The sequence below is a fragment of the Nomascus leucogenys genome, chromosome 4 (assembly GCF_006542625.1).
Source record: "Nomascus leucogenys isolate Asia chromosome 4, Asia_NLE_v1, whole genome shotgun sequence".
Taxonomy (NCBI): Eukaryota; Metazoa; Chordata; class Mammalia; order Primates; family Hylobatidae; genus Nomascus; species Nomascus leucogenys.
The window spans coordinates 58,290,866-58,314,450 of NC_044384.1; the positions used below are offsets into that span (position 1 = coordinate 58,290,866).

At 43.8% G+C, this 23,585-nt stretch overlaps 1 protein-coding gene across 1 annotated transcript; it reads right to left on the minus strand.

Annotated features, from left to right (window-relative positions):
- Positions 1-91: 91 nt before the first annotated feature.
- On the minus strand, positions 92-19,879 carry SNRPD1 (small nuclear ribonucleoprotein D1 polypeptide). The gene is made up of 4 exons (XM_030810660.1): positions 19,712-19,879; positions 7,954-8,030; positions 6,387-6,578; positions 92-1,275 (listed from the first exon to the last, which is right to left on the minus strand). Exons 1-4 carry the CDS (start codon positions 19,723-19,725, stop codon positions 1,199-1,201), a joined length of 360 nt encoding a protein of 119 aa, XP_030666520.1. The 5' UTR covers positions 19,726-19,879; the 3' UTR covers positions 92-1,198.
- Positions 19,880-23,585: the final 3,706 nt, after the last annotated feature.

Sequence of the window (23,585 nt, forward strand, 5' to 3'; positions counted from 1 at the left end):
TTGCAGTGAGCCGAGATTGCGCCACTGCACTCCAGCCTGGGCAACAGAGCAAGACTCTGTCTCAAAAAAAAAAAAAAAACAATTATAACAGTTTTGCTGTCAAAGTAGGTCTTTTCTCTTTTATTCTCAAAGAACCCCTTAATAAAGGAGGCACTGACAGGTACATTACACACTAACAGGAGATTTTAACACTGCTCATAACTGATAATCTAGTGACCATTAACTCCAAGTTGTCACTTGGAAAACATAAACTATATCCTATTGAGAACTGATTAAAAAGCAAAAGAAACAAAAGTAAGACATTAGCAGCTAGATAAAGCAATGACCATTAATTTAGAAGACAACTTTTTACCAGGTACCTAAGACTCTGTGGAGTAAAACTCAGGAAAGGAGAATCAATTCTAGACCCCGTCCCATAAGGACTTTAGTTTCCGAAATAAGAAAACGAACTTCTTACTTCCCCTGTGGGTAGGTGCCACAGAATGAAGAGTAAAGCAATAAAATGCATATTCAGTGCATGTGAAGTAAAAGGGTATATATTCTATATATATTGTTAAGTTTAGCCTAAAGTCTCTTTACATATCTCAAGTTCAGCTTAAAGGTTTCTCAGTACATAGAACTGTAGCCTAACTGGATGTGTAAACAGACGGTACCCTACTCTTGTGCCAATCACTAAGTTTCAGCCAACCAAAGACAGTGAACTGTTCAAACCATATTCAAATAAGGCAAACACTGAACTGTAACTAATCCGGCTGTTGCTGTACCTCACTTCCATTTTCCATACATCACTTTTCTTCTGTCCATAAATCTTCAACTATGCAGCTGGGCTGAAGCCTCTGAGCCTATTATGGTTCAGGGTCTACCTGATTTGTGAATTGTCCTTTGCTCAATTAAACTCTGCCAAATTTAATTTGTCTAAGGCTTTTCTTTTAACCTTATTCATCATAAAAAGAAAAAGAAAAATTTTAGTTCAAAAACTTAAAACCTGATCATCTAAAACTGAAACTGCCCAGTAGAAATGCTTAGCTCTCACTGTGGTAATTTCGTGAATGTGGAGGAAACTACTAAAACTTTGATATACTAAATAGACAGCTCTGTCCCACATTTACGTTTATTAAAAACTGACATAAACAAACACAACCTGTACAAAAAATAGCCCAAATCCCGTATGACTTTGAAACTGTAATCTTGAGAGACATTATCGCCTAGGACCCCCTCTTCCTCTGCCACGGCCACGTCCTCTTCCTCTTCCTCTGCCTCTGCCTCTTCCTGCAACTGAAGGAAAAGAAAAACAAACCAAGTTCAATTCTCTCCTGCACGAATGTTACCTAGACGCCACAAACAACATTTACACACACACCTTTCCCCGTTTATAGCTCTTTATTAGCAGCTACAGTAAATAGAAGTTTAACTAGCTTCTGTTGAATGTGTTAGACTTCAGATTCCCCCCACCCCCCAACACATTATCATGCAGAACCAAGAACTAAAGGCCTAGGGAGATTATTATTTGTTTCATTTCAATTTATTTACTAAGAAATGTGTCAAATTTAAAAATACTTTTTCTTTATATCATGTCTCAAATTCACCATAAAATGATTTGAACCTCACAAAAAAAAGGGAAGATATATATCATAGAATAGAACATGATTACCTTGATGCCAGAGTTTGGTAACTGAATAAAATCCAAGCAAGTTAATTCAAAACCAGGAAAGTTTAAATCTATTACATCAAATCACAATCTTATTAACTCTTCAGAAAATTAAAACTCATTTGACCTACACATAATCTCGTGCTTTAATCCAAATAGTAATATCCCTACTGGGTCATCCTAACTCTAGCTGAGTATCATGGTGATAGGGAATTCATCACCCAAATAAACTTATTTCATCTTCAGACAGCTAAGAATATTAGAAAATCTTGACACAGAAGTCAGTCACATTTAAAATGTTTTTGTTGTTGTTGTTTTGTTTTGTGTTGTTTTTTTTTTAAATACAGGGTCTCACTCTGTAGTCCCACCTGGAGTGTAATCACACCTCACTGCAGCCTTGAACTCCCAAGCTCAAGTGATCCTCCCACCTAAGCCTCCTGAGTAGCTGGGACTACAGGTACAAACCATCATGTCTGGCCAATTTTTAAAATTTTTGTAGAGATGAGGTCTCCCTTTGTTGCCCAAGCTGCTCTCGAACTTGTGGGCCAAAGCAATCCTCCAGCCTCAGCCGCCCAAAGTGGTGGGATTACAGGTGTGAGCCACTGCACCTGGCCACATTAGAAATTTGTACACACTGATTCTAGTCTTACCATTCTAAGCAATAAATAGTTAAGTTTAAGATGCTAATTAAGGGACATTACACAAAATAACTGGCCCATACTCTTACAAGGTGTCAAGGTCACAAAAGGAAACTGAGGAAAACCAGCTGATACGCATTAAAGGAAACTAAGGAAACGTAACAACTAAATGCAACCTGTTGTACTGGACTGGATCTTGGACCGGGAAAAAGACATTAGAGGGACAATCAGAGAAATGTGAGAAAGGTCTCTAGATAATACAATAGTGCCACATCAATGTAAAATTTCTAATTTTTTGTAGTTATATGAGATTTTAACATTTAGACAATCTTGGTGATAAGTGTATGGGAATTCCTTGTACTATTTTTGCAACTTTTTGTGTCTAAAATTATTTCAAAATGAAGTGTTAAAAAAAATAAAGAAAATGGGGGGAAAAACAGAGTTGGTGGGATGTTATAAAAAACAACAACAACAACAACAACAACAACAACAAAGGGCTGGACACCTGTAATCCCAGCTACTTGGGAGGCTGAGGCAGGAGAACTGCTTGAACCCGGGAGGCAGAGGTTGTAGTGAGTGGAGATCGCACCACGGCACTCCAGCCTGGGCGACACAGCATGACTCTGTCTCAAAAAAAAACAACAACCAAGAAAAGAAAATGGACCAGGTATGATGGTGGCTCACACCTGTAATCCCAGCACTTTGGGAGGCCACAGCAGGAGGATTGTTTGAGACCAAGAGTTCAAGACTATCCTGTACAACATAGGGAGATCCTATCACTACAAAAAAAATAACAAATTAGCCAGGTTTGGTGGTGCATACCTGTAAAAAATAAAGATAAATTAAGAAAACAACTGCTCACTGCAATCTCGGCCTCCCGGGTTCAAGCAATTCTCCTGCCTCAGCCTCCTGAGTAGCTGGGACTGCAGGCGCCTGCCACCACGCCCAGCTAATTTTTTGTATTTTTAGTAGAGACAGGGTTTTACTACGTTGGCCAGGCTGGTGATCCACCTGCCTCGGCCTCCCCAAAGTGCTGGGGTTACAGGTGTGAGCCACCGTGCCCAGCTTCTTCTTTTTTTAAAGAAAGAAAATAAATGTTTATTCAAAAAAAAAAAAATCCAAACATTTGGGAGGCCAATGCAGAAGACAGCCTGAGGCCAGGGGTTTGAGGCTGCAGTGAGCTATGATCGTGCCACTTCACTGCAGCCTGAGCAACACAGTGAGATCTTGTCTCTTACCAAACAAACAACAAACCAATAATTTTTTTTTTTTTTTTTGAGACCAAGTCTCTCTCTGTTGTCCAGGCTGGAATGCAGTAGTGCGATCTCGGGTCACTACAACCTCCGCCTCCCAGGTTCAAGCAATTCCCTGCCTTAGCCTCCCGAGTAGCTGTGATTATAGGTGACCGCCACCACATCTGGCTAATTTTTGTATTTTCAGTAGAAATGGGGTTTCACCATCTTGGCCAGCCTGGTGTTGAACTACTGACCTTGTGATCCAGCTGCCTCGGCCTCTGAAAGTGCTGGGATTACAGGCGTGAGCCACCACATCTGGCCTAAACCAATAATTTTAAATAACTCCCTGACACTAGACTATGACAAACTTGAAACGAAGACTCATTATTCATTGTTTAATTTATTGTAGTTTTTTTTTTGGCGATAGGGTTTTACTCTGTCACCCACGCTGGAGTGCAGTGGAGTAATCTTGGCTCACTGGAGCCTCCATTTTCTGGGTTCAAGAAATTCTCCTGCCTCAGCCACCCGAGTAGCTGGGATTACAGGCATCTGCCACTGGTTAATTTTTGTATTTTTAGTAGAGACAAAGTTCATGCCATGTTGCCTGGGCTGGTCTCGAACTTCTGAGCTCAGGTGATCTGCCCGCCTCTGCCTCCCAAAGTACTGGGATTACAGGCATGAGCCACCGCGCCTGGCCAATTTCAGTTCTTTTAAACCATACTATTTTAAATGTGTACGCACAAAAACAGTAAGTCTAGGACACATGTTAAAATGAGCCAAATTGACCACCCTTATCACCAATTTCTTCTGAAATATTATTTACGAAAGAAAACGAACAAAGATGATAAAGTACCCAAAGGAACAAAGAAACGCAGAGAAAACACAGTAGATAAAAGATTTTGGGCCAGGCGCGGTGGCTCACGCCTGTAATCCCAGCACTTTGGGAGGCCCAGGTGGGCAGATCACAAGGTCCAGAGATCGAGACCGTCTTGGCTAACACGGTGAAACCTCGTCTCTACTAAAAATACAAAAATTAGCCGGGCGTGGTTGCAGGTGCCTGTAGTCCCAGCTACTCGGGAGGCTGAGACAGGAAAATGGCGTGAACCTGGGAAGCGGAGCTTGCAGTGAGCTGAGATTGCGCCACTGCACTCCAGCCTGGGCGACAGAGCGAGACTCCATCTCAAAAAAAGATTTTGGCTGGGCGCGGTGGCTCCTGCCTGTATCCCAGCACTTTGTAAGGCTGAGGCGGGTGGATCACTTGAGGTCAGGGGTATGAGACCAGCCTCACCAATAGGATGAAACCCCATCTCTACTAAAAGTACAAAATTAGCTGGGTGCGGTGGTGCACACCTATAATCCCAGCTACTTGGGAGGCTGAAACAGAAGAATCACTTGAACCCAGGAGGCAGAGGTGGCAGTGAGCTGAGATCGTGCTACTGTACTCCAGCTTGGGTAACAAGAGCGAAACTCCATCTCAAAAAAAAAAAAATTTTTTTTCAACAAAATTTTAAATCAGAAAATAGACTGGGAACTGTTAACATCCAGTAAAGGAAGAATAACTTCTGAAAAATCTAAGATTCAGAAGCGTGGAGTAAGATGATATGAGGCAGGGGGGCTTTCAATCATCAATTCCCCGACAGGTAGGTAGGTAGTAAAAAAAAAATGTAGAATAACCCTAAAGACATTAAAGCAAAACATCCTCAGATTTGAAAACACATCCAGCCTTCAATATCCATGGGTTTCACATCCATGGATTTAACCAACTGAGGATCAAAAACGTAGTTTAGGCCTATGATGGTTGTACCTGTACTAAACACGTACAGACCTTTTCTTGTCATTAACGCCTAAACGATACAGTATAACTACAGAGCATTTACATTATACTGGGTATTACAAGTAATCTAGAGATGATTTAAAGTGTACAAAAGGATGTGCACAGGTTAGACTGAAACACTACTACCATTTTACGAAAAGGGACTTGAGCATCTGTAGATTTTGGTACCCACAGGGGGTTCTTGCAAAGTGGAAAGCAGCATGAGACACAGGACCAAGAGAGAGATTAAATCATTGTTTTTCAAGCTATGGATTACAACCATATATATTTTTTTTTTTTCTTGAGACAAAGTCTCACTCTGTAGCCCATGCTGGAGTGCAGTGGCGCAATCTTGGCTCACAGCAACCTCCACCTCCCAGGTTCAAGTGATTCGTCTGCCTCAGCCTCCCCAGTAACTGGGACTAAAGGCACGCACCACCACGCCCATTTTTTTTTGCATTTTTAGTAGAGACAGGGTTTCACCATGTTGACCAGGCTGGTCTGGAACTCCTGGCCTCAGGTGATCCGCCCACCTCGGCCTCCCAAAGTGCTGGGATTACAGGTGTGAGCCACCCTGCCTGACTGCATCAATATTTGGTTGTTTTTTTTTTTTTTTTTTTGAGACAGTGCCTCTGTCACCCAGGCTGGAGTGCAGTGGTGAGATCTCGGCTCACTGCAACCTCCGCCTCCTGGGTTCAAGCGATTCTCCTGCCTCAGCCTCCCGAGTAGCTGGGATTATAGGCACCCGCCACCACGCCCAGCTAAGTTTTATATTTTTAGTAGAGACGAGGTTTCACCATGTTGGCCAGGCTGGTCTCGAACTCCTGACCTCGTGGTCCACCTGCCTTGGCCTCTCAAAGTGCTAGGACTACAGGCGTGAGCCACTGCGTCTGGCTGCTCAATGTTTTTAATAGCAACACCAAGAATTACAATACATACTCTAGGAAATATTAAACAACAAAAACACTTGTGTTGTTTGCAAATATCTATATTATGAATAGTGTGGATTAGGATTAGCATTCACAAAAATGTTTATAATAATTCAAACTTACCAGCTTCCCTTTTCTTAGATTTCACCTTAGGTTCAACATCCACAAGTAGTGTATCCAGAGGTAAACTGTCTGGTAGAATAAAATACCGAATGTTATTTCCTCGAATACTCAGCGTTTCCAGCTGTACAGGTTCTCTGTTCTTCAGGGTCATTTTCACAGCTTTAAGATGTGTATTCATGCTGACATCCACACCTAAAGAGAAAAATAATTGGGCAGTTATTAGTATGATACAAGTTAAGGCAACTAATAAATCTACTGAGCCACAGTAAATACTGGACTATGAAAGAATACTGTTCTTCTACAAAGTGCAAGTTTTCTATGACACAATTTAGCACATGTGCAACTGGTAAATGGGGGAATGTCAGTATAAATCAGCAGTGTTTCCTTTCTAGAGATTTTTCCTAGCACACTAATGTTTTGCCTACAGAAGTGAATGCAGCAAGCCATGGAAGAACCCTGACTGGGCTTTAGGCTCACTACTGATTTGACAGGTATTTCTTTCACGTTTCTCCCACTGTCTTTGTAACTTCCTCATAATCCCCATTCCACCAAACTACCCTCACCTTTGTTTCTGCTTCTCTCTGTATATAAGAATTGTTACTGCTTTTGTTAAGAATACTTTGGTTACAAAGTTACACAGGCTTTTATGTAGTCTGCAACACCTATTTTTCTCATTAAGCTATTATTTTTAGTAAGAGATTTTACAAAATACAAAGCAAGATTTTTCAGGGTGATTACAGGACATTATAGCTGAAACACCTGAATACTGAAGCCTTTCCTTTACCAAATTATACCTGAACTAATGGGATAACTAAAGACCTACTTAGGCCAGGCACAGTGGCTCACACCTGTAATCCCAGCACTTTGGGAGGCCAAGGTGGACGGATCAACTGAGGTCTTCTGACCAGCCTGGTCCAGTTCAAGACCAGCCTGGCTGACATGGTGAAACCTCGTCTCTACTAAAAATACAAAAATTAGGCCAGGTGCGATGGCTCACGCCTGTAATCTCAGCACTTTTGGAGGCTGAGGAGGATGGATCATGAGGTCAGTTCGAGACCAATCTGGCCAACATGATGAAACCCCATCTCTACCAAAAATATAAAAAATTAGGTGGGTGTGGTGGCACGCACCCATAACCCCAGCTACTTGGGAGGCTGAGGCAGGAGAACTGCTTGAACCTGGACCCAGGAGGCAGAGGTTGTAGTGACCTGAGATTGTGCCACTGCACTCCAGCCTGGGTAACAGAGTGAGAATCCGCCTAACAAAAAAAAAAATTTTTTTTACCCGGGCGTGGTGGCGGGCACCTGTAGTCCCAGCTACTCGGGAGGCTGAGACAGGAGAATTGCTTGACCCCAGGCGGCGGAGGTTGCAGTGAGCTGAGATCGTGCCACTGCACTCCAGCCCAGGTGACAGAGCAAAACTGTTAAAAAAAAAAAAAAATTACATAATTCAGACAAAAGGATAAGGATCTGTACTACAATAACATTCATTAAGCAATCAAAAAATAAACTCTGGCTAGGTAAAAGAGAAGGAAAAAAATGTGATAAAAGCAGTCCAACCTCCGTACCTGTGATTGTTCCATGGACCTGTGTTCCGTTCTTCAATTCAATGGTTACAGTTTCATGACTCAATTTCATCAAAAATCTATAAATAGGAATAAAACCATTAATTTTTACCTGTAACACTTTAAAATCACATTTATTAAGGTGAAAGGGTGAAACATCTCAATGTTGAAAATTCGCTAGATGCTATCTGCATCAATTCCTATCAATAATCTGCATAACAATTTCAGCTTTCCTGAATTATATCCTCAACCTTTATGAAGGAACACAACAATACTAACATAAACTGTCATTTGGACGTTTCTAATTCTCAAACCTGAAATCCAGACATACAAGATCTTAGACTCATTATAAACCATAAAAAAGAAATAGGCCAGGCGTGGTGGCTCACGCCTATAATCCCAGCACTTTGGGAGGCCAAGGCGGGCGGATCACGAGGTCAGGAGATGGAGACCATCCTGGCTAACATGGTGAAACCCCGTCTCTGCTAAAAATCACAAAAAATTAGCTGGGTGTGGTGGCGGGCACCTGTAGTCCCAGCTACTCAGGAGGCTGAGGCAGGAGAATGGCGTGAACCCGGGAAGCGGAGCTTTCAGTGAGCCGAGATCACACCACTGCACTCCAGCCTGGGCAACAGAGCAAGACTCCGTCTCAAAAAAAAAAAAAAAAAAAACAAGAAAAAAGAAATAAAGAATTACAGTTGGTAAAAAGATTACAAGCTTATTATAATGCCTATAAAGTAAAAATCTCCTTTCCTAACCCCCTGCACTGTGGGTATGTAGGAATATTATCCCAGAACATTTTATATGCATTCAGAAGCATATATACAGATTTCTTTTTACATAAATTGGGTCATATTTTATTCACGTCTGTAACTTGTAGTCCTCGTTTAGCAGTTTATATTGGACATATTTCCATTTCAACATACAAAACATTCTAAGAACTGAGGCTGGGCGTGATGGCTCATGCCTATTTATAATCCCAGCACTTTGGGAGGCCGAGGCGGGCGGATCATCTGAGGTCAGGAATTCAAGACCAGCCTGGCCAACATGGTGAAACTCCATCTCTACAAAAACACAAAAATTAGCTGGGCAGGATGGAGTGCGCCTGTAATCCTAGCTACTCAGGAGGCTGAGGCAGGAGAATCGCTTAAACCTGGGAGGCAGAGGTTGCAGTGAGCCGAGATCGCACCACTGCACTCCAGCCTGGGGACAGAGCAACTCCATCTCAAAAAAAATAAAATAAAAATTAAAAAAATTAGCCAGGCATGGTGGCACACGCCTGTAATCCCAGCTACTTGGAAGGCTGGGGCATGAGAATCGCTTGAACCCGGGAGGCGGAGTTTGCAGTGAGGTGAGATTGTTCCACTGTACTCCAGCCTGAGCGACAGAGCAAGACTCCATTTCAAAAAAAGCCAAAATAACAAAATAACTTTCTAAGAACTGGAAAGCATTCCACTACATGGAAATGTCAAAATTTATTACCTCCGTGTTGATGGACATTACTTTGGTTCAATTTTTTCCCATTACAAACCCAATTATGCAAACCCTTACCAATACAAGTTGCTATAAGTCTTTCAAATTTTTGTCAATTTGATGGGGGAAAAATTTGTTTTTCCTTAGTTACCTGTGAGATTGAATATCTTTTCTTTTTTTTTTTTTTTTGACACAGTGTCTCACTCTGTCGCCCAGGCTGGAGTGCAGTGGCACAATCTTGGCTCACTGCAACCTCCACCTCCTGGGTTCACGCCATTCTCCTGCCTCAGCCTCCTGAGTAGCTGGGATTACAGGCGCCCGCCACCACACCCAGCTAATTTTTTGTATTTTTTTTTAGTAGAGACGGGGTTTCACCATGTTAACCAGGATGGCCTTGATCTTCTGACCTCGTGATCCGCCCGCCTCGGCCTCCCAAAGTGCTGGGATTACAGGCATTAGCCACCACGCCCGGCCTGAATATCTTTTTATTAATATGGGAAAACTATTTCTTCCGTGAATTACCTGTTCACGTTATTGACATATTCTCAATGAGGCTGAGTTTTTCCTTTATTTTCTACTGGTTTGCCAGTCATTCAAATTTGTTGTTTATGGTTTCTTTAGTCACACAAACTTTTTTCACTTTTATGTTTTGAATTTGTTCATCCTCCTGGGATACATAATTTGCGTAGGAAAGGGTTTTTTCTATGCCAAAATTGTAAAAAAAAAAAGTGTCTTATTTTCTTCTACTTTTAGAGTTTTAATCTACTTGGAATTGATCTTTTTTATGCAGTGTAAGGCAAAAATCTGTCTTTATTACTTTCCCCAACTGAATAGCCAGTTGCCTTGATAATATATAATGAACAATCTATCCACTTCTCACTTCATCTAGATTTCTGTTCTCCCCTTTTTATAAAATTTTGCAGAGGAAGAAAAGTTAAAGGTTTTACAAATATTGTCAATTGCCAGTGCAGTGGCTCATGCCTGTAATTTCACCACTTTGAGAGGCCAAGGTGGGATGATCGCTTGAGGCCAGGAGTTCGAGACCTGCCTGGTCAACAGAGCAAGATCCTGTCTATAAAAATAAAAAAAAATAAAAAAAATTAGTTGGCCGGGCACGGTAGCTCATGCCTGTAACCCCAGCACTCTGGGAGGCCGAGGTGGGCGGATCACAAGGTCAGGAGTTGGAGACCAGCTTGGCCAGTATGGTGAAATCCCATCTCTACTAAAAATACAAAAAATTAGCCAGGTGTGGTGGTGCAGGTCTGTAATCCTAGCTACTCAGGAGGCTGAGGCAGGAGAATCGCTTGAACCTGGGAGGCAGAGGTTGCAGTGAGCCAAGATTGTGCCATTGCGCTGCAGCCCGGGTGACAGAGCAAGACTCCATCTCAAAAAAAAAAAAAAAAAAATACAAATAAGGCCGGGCGTGATGGCTCACGCCTGTAATCCCAGCACTTTGGGAGGCCGAGGCAGATGGATCACGAGGTCAGGAGATCGAGACCACGGTGAAACCCCGTCTCTACTAAAAATACAAAAAAATTAGCTGGGCGCGGTGGCAGGCGCCTGTAGTCCCAGCTGCTCGGGAGGCTGAGGCAGGAGAATGGTGTGAACCCGGGAGGCGGAGCTTGCAGTGAGCCGAGATCACACCACTGCACTCCAGCCCGGGCGACAGCGAGACTCCGTCTCAAAAAAAAAAAAAAAATACAAATAAAAAAATTAGCTGGGCCTGTTGGCTCATGCCTGTAGACCCAACTCCTCTGAGTCTGAGGTGGGAGGATTGCTAGAGCTCAGGACTTTGAGGTTGCAATGAGCCATGACTGTGTCACTGCCCTGGAGCCTGTGTGGCAGAGCAAGACTCTGTCTTTTTTAAAAATTCTATTTTTTTTTTTTTTTGAGACAGTCTCGCTCTGTCGCCCAGGCTGGAGTGCAGTAGCATGATCTTGGCTCACTGCAACCTCCGCCTCTTGGGTTCAAGCAATTCTCCTGCCTCAGCCTCCCAAGTAGCTAGGACTACATACAGGTGCCTGCCACCACACCTGGCTGATTTTTGTATTTTTAGTAGAGACAGGGTTTCACCAGTTGGGCTGGTCTTGAACTTCTGACTTCAGGTGATCCGCCCACTTTGGCCTCCAAAAGTGCTGGGATTACAGGCGTAAGCCACCAGGCCTGGCCCTTTTTTTAAAGACAGAGTCTTCACTAGGTACTGAGGCTCATGCCTGTAATCCCAGCACTTTGGGAGGCTGAGGCAGGCGGATCACCTGAGGTCAGGAGTTCGAGACCAGCCTGGCCAACATGGCGAAACCCTGTCTCTGCTAAAAATAACAAAAAAATTAGCCAGACTTGGTGGCACATGACTGTAATCCCAGCTACTGGGGAGGCTGAGGCGGGAGAATTGCTTGAGCCCGGGAGGCAGAGGTTGTAGTGGGCCAAGATTGTGCCACTAAACTCCAGCGAGACTCCGTCAAAAATACAAACAAACAAAAACTGATCACACCATCTCAAAGTAAGTCGTAGGCATTACGACACTTCAGCGTGCATTTTCTAATGACATTCTCCTATATAACCATAATCTGACAATCACATCTAAGAAAATGAACCCTACACTATTATACAATACACAATTCATATAAAAACTTTTAGTCTGTAATACATACTTTGAATTAATAGATTCTATCATCTATCACACTAAATGGTACATGTAAGATAACCTATTATCCTCCCGCACTAGACTATTGTTGAGGGTAGGGATCGTAACCTCTATATCTAATCCTAGACTGTAATAGGCACTGAATAATGTTGGCTGAAATGTTTCAACGAATAAAGGGAAACCAACCTTAAAATGCCTTTTTTTAATTCCTTTTTTTTTTTTTAGTGGTATAGACAGCCATCACAAAAAAGAAATTACTTGGTCTGGCATATAACAAGCCTCAAACTTTAAAAAGACTCATGAGTTGAATCTCTTTTTATATATGACATCAAGAAAATGTTTCTCTCAACGAATTGGTAACACTATATTTCACCAGAGAATTATTCAGCTCCAAATTTAACAATCAATTATACCTAGAAAAGCCAGAATTCTGAACTAATGGCTTCCTCCCATTATGAAGTTTTTGTTTTTATCTTTTACACGAACTTACTATCCCAGTTTTACTATAAAAGTTCTTCAAATCATTTTTGGAAGCAAAGAAGATAAATAAAAGGAAAAAAAAACCTTATGTGGCCAGGCGCGGTGGCTCAGATACATAAAAGACACGTAAAAATAACTGTAAGTTGTAGAATGCAATAGAGATATAGAGATTTTTTTTTTTTTTTTTTTTTTAACAGAGGTTTTTAGTTTAGGTTTTTTCTGAGACTATGCCACCATGCCTGGCTAATATTTTTTAAACTGTTAAATTTTTTGTAGAGATGTGGTTTTGCCATGTTGCCTAGGCTGGTCTTAAACTCCTGAGCTCAAGCAATCAGCCTGCCTTGGCCTCCCAAAGTGCTGGGATTACAAGCGTGAGCCACTGCACCCAGCTACACACAGGTTTTTACTAAGAATATATTGTAGCATGTGGAGAAGGGAGTCAGGTATTAGGGGACTTCTAGTAAGAAGCCTGAAAAGTTGGAAATATGCAGCAAGAGGAAACAAAAGAAAAAATACAGCATAAGACACAGAGTAATTATAGATACGAAGACAGAGTCTTGTTCTGTTGCCCAGGCTGGAGTGCAATGGCGCAATCTCGACCTGAGCTCACTGTAACCTCTGCCTCCCAGGTTCAAGAGATTTTTTTTTTTTTAATTTCATTATTATTATACTTTTAAGTTTTAGGGTACATGTGCACAGTGTGCAGGCTTGTTACATATGTACACATGTGCCATGTTGGTGTACTGCACCCATTAACTTGTCATTTAGCATTAGGTATATCTCCTAATGCTATCCCTCACCCCTCCCCCCTTCAAGAGATTCTTGTGCCTCAGCCTCCCAAGTAGCTGAGACTACAGGCGCATGCCACCACACCCAGCTAATTTTTGTATTTTTAGTAGAGACGGGGTTTCACCATGTTGGCCCAGCTGGTCTCCAACTCCTGACCTCACGTGATCTGCCTGCCTTGGCCTCACAAAGTGCTATGATAACAAGCATGAACCACCACGCCTGGCCGATGAAATGTTAAGTTCAATATTTAAGGTCCTATGAGTAGAGAGGAGTTAGGCAGGTTTCTTTCATGGAAAGCCTAAGCTCTGTTGAAGAATTCCTCTAGGAGAGCTACTGAAGGATTTTCATCAATGAAGTGCAGTACCACGCTCATATTCACATTTAAAAGAGAACCTAGGGCAAATGTTCAGAAACAGATTTTAGAAAGACAAGAGACCAAAGTATAATCTCTAGGAAGACAAATTATGTGACTAGAGCAGTACATATACAAGTTAAAACTACAGTAATCGAGACATAAGGAACAACAAATAGATCAATGAAACAATACAAGCAAACAGATCTATTTCTGGTCCCACGTTTACATGGTTGATTTAGCTGGGATTACAGGCGCTCGCCACCACAACCAGCTAATTTTTGTTTGTTTGTTTGTTTGTTTAGTAGAGCCGGGGTTTCGCCATGTTGGCCAGGCTGGCCTCGAACTCCTGACCTCAGGTGATCTGCCTGCCTTGGATTCCGAAAGTGCTGGGATTACAGGCATGAGCCACCAAGCCTGGCCTTATATGGTTGATTTTTTACAAAGGTGCCAAAGACGTGTAACAGGCAAAGGAAAGTGTTTTCAACAAATGATGCTGGAATAACTGGAAATCCATACAGAAAAAAAATGAACCTGGACCACTAACACCATTTTTCAAAAGTAATCCAAGATGGATGATAGTCACTTGAGCCCAAGAGTTCCAGAAATGATGGCCCTTTTTTTAAAGACAGAGTCTTCACTAGGTACCGTGGCTCATGCCTGTAATCCCAGCACTTTGGGAGGCCGAGGCAGGCAGACCACAAGGTCAGGAGATGGAGACCAGCCTGGCCAATGCGGTGAAATCCCATCTCTACTAAAATACAAAAAAATTAGCCAGGCATAGTGGCACATGCCTGTAGTCCCAGCCACTCGGGAGGCTGAGGCAGGGGAATCACTTGAACCTGGGAGATGGAGGTCGCAGTGAGCCGAGAGTGCGCCACTGCACTCCAGTCTGGCAACAGAGCCAGACTCCATCTCAAAAAAAAAAAAGGCTTAAAGAGTTCCAGACACATAATAAAAATAGATCAGTCTGGTGCAGTGGCTCACGCCTGTAACCCCAGTACTTTGGGAGGCCAAGGTGGGTGGATCATGAGGTCAGGAGTTGGAGACCAGCCTGACCAACATGGTGAAACCCCATGTCTACTAAAAATACAAAAATTAGCCAGACTTGGTGGTGGGCACTTGTAATCCCAGCTACTTGGGAGGCTGAGGGAGGAGAATCGCTTGAACCTGGAAGGCAGAGGTTGCAGTGAGCTAAGATCGCACAATTGCACTCCAGCCTGGGCGACAAGAGAGACACTATTAAGGAAATGAACATGTAAATCACACACTGAGAGAAAACACATCTGACAAAGAACTGGTATCCAGGACACAGAAAAAATTCCTACAACTCTGGGCCGGGCACAGTGGCTCACGCCTGTAATCTCAGCACTTTGGGAGGCCAAGGCAGGCGGATCACGAGGTCAGGAGATTGAGACCATCCTGGCTAACACAGTGAAACCCCGTCTCTACTAAAAATACAAAAAATTGGCCGGGCGTGGTGGCGGGTGCCTGTAGTCCCAGCTACTCGGGAGGCTGAGGCAGGAGAATGGCGTGAACCCAGGAGGCAGAGCTTGCAGTGAGCCGAGATCGTGCCACTGCACTCCAGCCTGGGTGACAGAGCGAGACTCCGTCTCCAAAAAAATAAAAAATTAAAAAATAAATAAAAAGTAACAACACAAAATAATAATTGGAAAAAGACACTTTACAAAAGATACAGGAATGGCCAATAAGCAGGTGAAAATGTGCTCAGCATCATTAGTCATTAGGAAAATTTAAATTAAAACCTTAATGAGAAGCTGGACATGCTAGTAGTCCCAGCTACTCAGGAGGCTGCGGCAGGAGGATTACTTAAGCCCAGGAGTTCGAGACCAGCCTGGGCAACACAGGAAGACTCTCATCTTTTAAAAAGCAAAACAGGCAGGGCACAGTGGCTCATGCCTGTAATCCCAGCACTTTGGGAGGCCGAGGCAGGTGGATCATGAGGTCAAGAGATCGAGACCATCCTGGCCAACAAAGTGAAACCCCGTCTCTATTAAAAATACAAAAATTAGCTTGGCGTGGTGGCATGTGCCTGTAGTCCCAGTTACTTGGGAGGCTGAGTCAGGAGAATCGCTTGCACCAGGGAGGCAGAGGTTGCAGTGAGCCGAGATCGCGCCACTGCACTCCAGCCTGGTGACAGCAAGACTTCATCTCAAAAACAAACAAACAAACAAACGAACAAACAAAAAACAAAAAAAGCAGGCTGGGCACGGTGGCTCACGCTTGTAATCCCAGCACTTTGGGAGGCCAAGGCAAGTGGATCATGAGGTCAGGAGTTCAAGATCAGCTTGGCCAACATAGTGAAACCCTGTCTCTACTAAAAATACAAAAATTAGCCAGGTGTGGTGGCACATGCCTGTAGTTCCAGCTACTCAGGAGGCTGAGGTGGGAGAATCGCTTGAATCTGGGAGGTAGAGGTTGCAGTGAACCAAGATCGTGCCATTGCACTCCATCCTGGGTAACAGAGTGAGACTCCACCTCAAAAACAAACAAGCAAAAAACCAACTAAACTCTAAGGAAATACCACTACATACCCACTAAAATGGCTAAAATTAAAGACTGAGCAAACACCACCACATACTGGTGAGGATGTGGACCAATTGTTATTCTAATATATTGTTAATGGAAGTGTAAAATGGTACAACCACTTTGGAGAACGGTTTGGAAATTTCTTATAAAGTTAAACACATAACTATGTTACAGTCCATCAACTCCACTCTTAAGTATTTACCCATGAAAGTTTATTTCCCTCCAAAAACCTGAAGAATATTCAACATAGTTGTAAAAAAAAATACATAACTTTTTCTTTTCTTTCCTTGTAATTTTTTAAAATACGGAGCTTTTTTTTTTTTTTTTTTGAGACGGAGTCTCGCTCTGTTGCCCAAGCTGGAGTGCAATGGCGTGATCTCAGCTCACTGCAATCTCCACCTCCTGGGTTCAAGGGATTCTCCTGCCTCAGCCTCCCTTGTAGCTGGGATTACAGGTACCTGCCACCATGCCCAGCTACTTTTTTGGTATTTTTAGTAGAGACGGGGTTTCACCATGTTGGTCAGGCTGGTTTCAAACTCCTGACCTCAGGTGATCCACCCGCCTCAGCCTCCCAAAGTGCTGGGATTACAAACATGAGCCACTGTGCCCAGCCTAAAATACAGAACTTCCAAACACACAATGCATTAATATCCAGTAATAAAAATGAACACATTACTGATACACTTCACAATGTGGACGAATCTCAAAAACGTGTGAGTAAAAGAAGTTTTACACAAAAATACTTTGTGATTCCAAACATATGAAATTCTAGTGCAGGCAAAATTCATCTATGGTGGAAGAAACTGGTTGCATCTAGGGGTATGGAGCCAGAGGTTGCCTGAGAAAGGCTTGAGGAAACTGTCTGAGGTTTTGATGTTACTTCTCTTGATACGGGTTTAGATTACAAAAGTGTTTACATTTTTCAATAGCAGGAAATATACACTGCATTTCATTGTATAAGATATTTACCTTAAAGAAGGAAAACAAAAATCCATGAGTGGGATAAAAAGGGTCTGAACCTCAATGGTGGTGACTGGAATGAAAGGAGGCTACTATGGGCAGGACAAATACACAATTATCCTCCCTAACTGAGCCCAGGAACCAAATAGATTCAAATTATTTTCAGATGCATCTTTCACTGTCTGAATTCTTTCTACTTAGTGAAACTTGGATATCGAATAGTCAGTAACAGTGTCCCTCAGTATCAAAACACACTATTTGAACCCAAAAACCAAACAGGATAATGTGGGTCACTTTTATGAAGTAGGTAAAACTGGCAAAATTGCCAATGTATCAAATGTCAAGGACATCAGGAGAGAAAAAGTCAAGCTCACCTCCCAGTTTTCGGTTAGGGTGACAGTGAGAATGAGGATGACAACGCTGCCAACTGAAATACAGAAATAAGTCTACTGAAAATGCTAACCAGTTAGTCAAACAATCATTTTCTGGAGGAAAAATACATTCTCTAGTAAGAAAAAAAATTTGTTTCTATATTTTACCTAAGACACAAAACAGGATTCAGTACAGGTATTAAAAATTACTGGAAAATTGTCATAACATGCAGTATCGTTACAGGGAACAAATGGAATCCAAGGTGTATTACACAAAATTGAACTATGAGTAGATTAAGATTCAGATTGGCAGGTATGGAGAAATTTCAAAAAATGTAATTTTCTTTCTTTGAGACCGAGTCTCGCTCTGTTGTCCAGGCTGGAGTGCAGTGGTGCGATCTCAGCTCACTGCAACCTCCCGGGATCAAGTGATTCTCTTACTTCAGCCTCCTGAGTAGCTGAGATTACAGGCGCCCGCCACCACACCCGGCTAATTTTTGTATTTTTTCGAAAGAACAAGTTTCACCATGTTGGCCAGGCAGGTCCTGAACTCCTGACCTCAGGCGATCTGCCTGCCTCAGCCTCCCAAAGTGTTGGGATTACAGGCGTGAGCCACCACGTCCAGCCTAAAAAATGCACTTTAAATTCTATGACTTCCTAGGTTACAGTTCAAATAAAAATACACCAAAAATTAACCTTAAATGTCTTTTGTACCAACTCCTCCCTGAATATAATTTTTTTTTTTTTTTTTTTTGAGACGGAGTCTCGCTCTGTCGCCCAGGCTGGAGTGTAGTGCCATGATATCGGCTCACTGCAACCTCTGCCTCCTGGGTTCAAGCGATTCTCCTGCCTCAGCCCCCTGAGTAGCTGGGATTACAGGCGTGCGTCACCACGCCCAGCTAACTTTTGTAATTTTAGTAGAGACGGGGTTTCACTGTGGTCAGGCTGGTCTCGAACTCCTGACCTAGTGATCCACCCGCCTTGGCCTCCCAAAGTGCTGGGATTACAGGCGTGAGCCACTGTGCCTGGCCTCCTCCCTGAATGTTTAAGGCTTTTATGTGTTATTTAAAACGTTTCAAACAAACGTTATTTCAGACGTTATCTACAAGTGTCTGTCATCCCCACTAACCAGAAAACTCCAACAAGGCAGGTACTCTGCCTTTTAAAAAAATTCTATTACCAGAGCCTGGTATGTAACAGGATTGAGACAATCCTTCACTCAACAGGAAAAAAACAAGCTAAATATTTATAATTTCTGGCTTAATTATTAGAAACGTCTGCCTCTGTTCCTGGCTTAGTCTCAAGGAAAAACACCAAAACCAAATCTACTTGCAGGTAGTTTGGAATTACTCACATCAGTAAACAAGTCTTCAGAAGACTCACCTAACTGACAGGGTCTATTTCTTTCTTAAGAAATAAAACAGGAGAACTATATATTATCTGGGTAATCAGCCGCAATTACGTTGTGATAATTTCTGCCCTATATTGGGAGACTTTCCTAAATAAAAATCCTACCTTAATGGGAAACAGAGGTAGAATAATCAATCATAAGTCTAAGGAGGATCAAAAGATAAACTTAAAAATCGGCCGGGCGCGGTGGCTCACACCTGTAATCTCAGCCCTTTGGGAGGGCGAGGCGGGCAGAAAGCTTGGGCCCAGGAGTTCGAGACCAGCCTGGTCAACAAAGTGAGACACTGTCTTTATTTAAAAAAACAAAAACTTGTGAAGCCAGAAGTCTTACTCTGATTTAAAATATTCTGCAAACAGGTTTGTTTCCAGATAAGCTCATAAAGCTTTCTAAGTACTCAAGTAGGACTGGGGAGTTCCACTCAAAAAGAAAATGAGTAACTGTAAAAGAGAGATGTGTCCCAGGAGGCGCTGCACCTTTAAAGCCTCTAAGTCACTAGGCGGGAAGAAAAGGCTCGGCCTTTATACCAGTCTCTTGGAAGACACGCGGGATCCGCGAGCGACCCAGGCGGAAGCCCAGGCCCGAGCACGAGCTGCGGGCGCAGTAAGGCCGGCCGTTAGCAGGCCGCGCACACGCGGCTTTCCCGCCTCCTGCAAATGGGAGAGCCCAGCCTTCCGGACTCCGGGCCGAGACTTCCATTCACAGCCCCCAGAGCTGCTTGGTCACTCCCTCACCTCACGAGCTTCATCCTAGCGGCGCCGTCACCCTCTGGGTCCGATAGCGCAAAGAATCCTTCAACCGAACACTGACCGACTGCAGTATGAATGGCCGGAAGCGCCTACACCAGGGACTCCGTACGTCAAGAGCGCGCGGAGCACTGCAGACGCACGGCGGAAACGCCGAGGCTGCGCTGGGCCGCACTCTCTTCCGGACGCGAGGAGCGCGATTGCGGCCCCTGGCGGCGGGAGGTTGCCTTGCGACGGCTGAGGGTATCGAGGGCTGGTCTAGGAGAAAAATGTCCTGCAAGAGAGGGAGATTCGAAGAGATTAAATCCAATTAATAGGACTGTCCCATTTTGGGAGGCCGAAGCCGGGGGGGGGGGGGGGAGTATATCACCTGAGGTCAGGAGTTCAAGACCAGCCTAGCCAACAGGGTGAAACCCCTGTCTCTACCAAAAAGACAGAAAATTAGCTGGGCGTGGTGGCAGGCGCATGTAATCCCAGCTACTCAGAAGTCTGAGGTAGGGGAATCGCTTGAACCCGGGAGGCGGAGGTTGCAGTGAGCCGAGATCGCACCACTACACTCCTGCCTGGGCAACAAGAGCAAAACTCCGTCTCACACACACACAAAAAGTACTGTCAGCATCACGTTTCTGAACAGCAGGGCACTGTGAGTGCAGCACCTAATACAAATTCCTCAGTGAACGGAAAGAAGGTCTTAGAGAAGCCCAAAGTATTGTGCTGATTCTGTTCCAACACCAGGAACCTTAGCATTGCTTAATGTACCTGAAGCAAATCACACAATGGGCCGGGCGCTGTGGCTCAAGTCTGTAATTCCAGCACTTTGGGAGTCCAAGGCGGGCAGATAGTGAGGTCAAGAGATCAAGACCATTCTGGCCAACATGGTGAAACCCCGTCTCTACTAAAAATACAAAAATTAGCGGGGCGTGGTGACGCGTGCCTGTAGTCCCAGCTATTTGGGAGGCTGAGGCAGGAGAATGGCGTGAACCCGGGAGGCGGAGCTTGCAGTGAGCCGACATCGCGCCACTGCAGTCCAGCCTGGGCGACAGAGCAAGACTCCGTCTCAAAAAAAAATAATAATAATAATAATAAAATTAAATCACACAATGTAGCGGATTATTTTGACTTTAAGTTCTGATCTATAAGACAAACTTTTCAATCTTCATCTTTCTCAACATCTCATCAAAATATATATATTTTTTATTTTTTTGAGATGGAGTCTCACTCTGTCGCCCAGGCTGGAGTGCAGTAGCGCGATCTCGGCTCACTGCAACCCTTGCCTCCCGGTTTCAAGCGATTCTCGTGCCTCAGCCTCTCCAGTAACTGAGATTACAGGCGCGCATCACCACGGCCTGCTAATTATTGTCTTTTTATGTATGTATGTATGTATGTATGTATGTATGTATTTTGAGACGGAGTCTCGCTCTGTCGCCCAGGCTGGAGTGCAGTGGGGCGATCTCGGCTCACTGCAAGCTCCGCCTTCCGGGTTCATGCCATTCTCCTGCCTCAGCCTCCCAAGTAGCTGGGACTACAGGCGCCCGCCACTACGCCCGGCTAATTTTTTTGTATTTTTAGTAGAGACGGGGTTAGCCAGGATGGTCTCGATTTCCTGACCTTGTGATCCGCCTGACTCGGCCTCCGAAAGTGCTGGGATTACAGGTGTGAGCCACCGCACCCGGCATTATTGTCTCTTTAGTAGAAACAGGGTTTCCCCAGGTTGGCCAGGATGACCTGAACTCCTGACCTCAAGTGATCTGCCCGCCTAGGCCTCCCAAAGTGCTAGGATTACAGGTGTGAGCTTCATCAAAATTTAACACAAACACTCCTCTTTCCTCTTTTGGGTTTCAGGATGCCAAGCTCACCTGGCCTTTTTCTTATCCCACTAACTACTCCTGTTTTGTTTTGTTTATAGACAGGGTTTCTCACTCTGTTGCCCAGGCAGGAGTGCAATGGCACAATCAGGGCTCACTGCAGCCTTGACCATCTGGGCTCAGGCTATCCTCCTGCCTCAGCCTTCTCAGTAGCTGGGACGACAAGTGTGTGCCACCATGCCCAGCTAATATTTTATTTTTTATTTCGTAGAGAAGAGGTCTTACTATGTCACCCAGGCTAGTATCCAACTCCTGGGCTCAAGAGATTCCACTGCCATGGCCTCCCAAAGTGCTGGGTTTACAGGCCCAGAGCCTCCCTGCCCAGCCTCTAACTACTCTTTCTAAATCTCCTTAGCTGGTTCCTCCTTCTCTATGGAGCCAATACATGTCAGAGTGTTTCCTGGCTTGTGGCTGTAGTCTCTTTATGTATACTTTTTCTTTTAAGCTGGTAATCTCTTCCAAAACCATGACTTTGATTTGTATCTCTAGCCTAGACTTCATCCCTGATCAACACAACTCTTAGATATTGTAAGACAATACAATATCTGGGCATGGTGGCTCATGCCTGTAATCTCAGCACTTTGGGAGGCCAAGATGGGCGGATCACGAGGTCAAGAGATCGGGCCCATCCTGGCCAACATGGTGAAACCCCGTCTCTACTAAAAATACAAAAATTAGCTGGGCGTGGTGGCGCACGCCTGTAGTCCCAGCTACTCGGGAGGCTGAGGCAGAAGAATTGCTTGAACCCGGGAGGCGGAGGTTGCAGTGAGTGGAGATTGTGCCACTGCACTCCAGCCTGGCAAAAGAGCAAGTCAGTCTCAAACAAAAAACAACAACAACAAAAAAGGATCATATTTATCAAAGTTTAATGTGTGTAGGACTCACCTGGGGAAACCTTATTTTTTTATTTTTATTATTTTTATTTTTTTGAGACTGAGTCTTGCTCTGCCGCCCAGGCTGGAGTGCAGTGGCGCAATCTCGGCTCACTGCAAGCTCCGCCTCCCAGGTTCACGCCATTCTCCTGCCTCAGCCTCCTGAGTAGCTGGGACTACAGGTGCCCACCACTATGCCCGGCTAATTTTTTGTATTTTTAGTAGAGACGGGGTTTCACCATGTTAGCCAGGATGGTCTCGATCTCCTGACCTCATGATCTGCCTGCCTCGGCCTCCCAAAGTGCTGGGATTACAGGCGTGAGCCACTGTGCCCGGCCAAAACTTTATTTTTATTTATTTATTTATTTATTTATTTATTTATTTATTTATTTTTAAGATGGAGTTTCACTCTTGTTGCCGAAGCTGGAGTGCAATGGCACAATCTCAGCTCACTGCAACCTCTGCCTCCTGGGTTCAAATGATTCTCCTGCCTAAGTCTCCTGAGTAGATGGGATTACAGGCACTCACTACTGCACCCAGCTAATTTTTTGTATTTTTAGTAGAAATGGGGTTTCACCATGTTAGTTCGGCTGGTCTCGAACTCCTGACCTCAGATGATCCATCCACCTTGGCCTCCCAAAGTGCTGGGATTTCAGGCTTGAGCCACCACGCCCAGCCTGGAAACTTTAAAATGAAAATCTGATTCAATTGTTGTGGGGCCTGAAATTCTAACAAGCCTTCAGTTGATGAAGCTGCCCCTACTCTATGCACATCAATTTGAGTAGCAAGGCTAAAACGGATATTTGTGTGTTGCCTTCTCAACATCTATTCCCTTGTCTTTCCAAATGTTCCTAATATTCTTCTGGTGATCCTTGTGGTCCTAAGAAAGCTGACTCTACCCTTTTAATACTCCTTGTTCACAGTAGGTTTGGGATCTAAGTTGATCCAATCGGACCTTTGGAGGGAATGTTCTTTCTTTTGTTATGAATGGAAAGGGAGTAAACCCTGGAGCTGTTGGGAGCTTCCTTACAACCAAGAGAAGAACCAATTTCAGGACATAGTGTTGTTTGTTTCTTTGTTTGTTTGTTCGTTTAGACAGGATCTTGCTCTGTTGCCCAGGCTGGG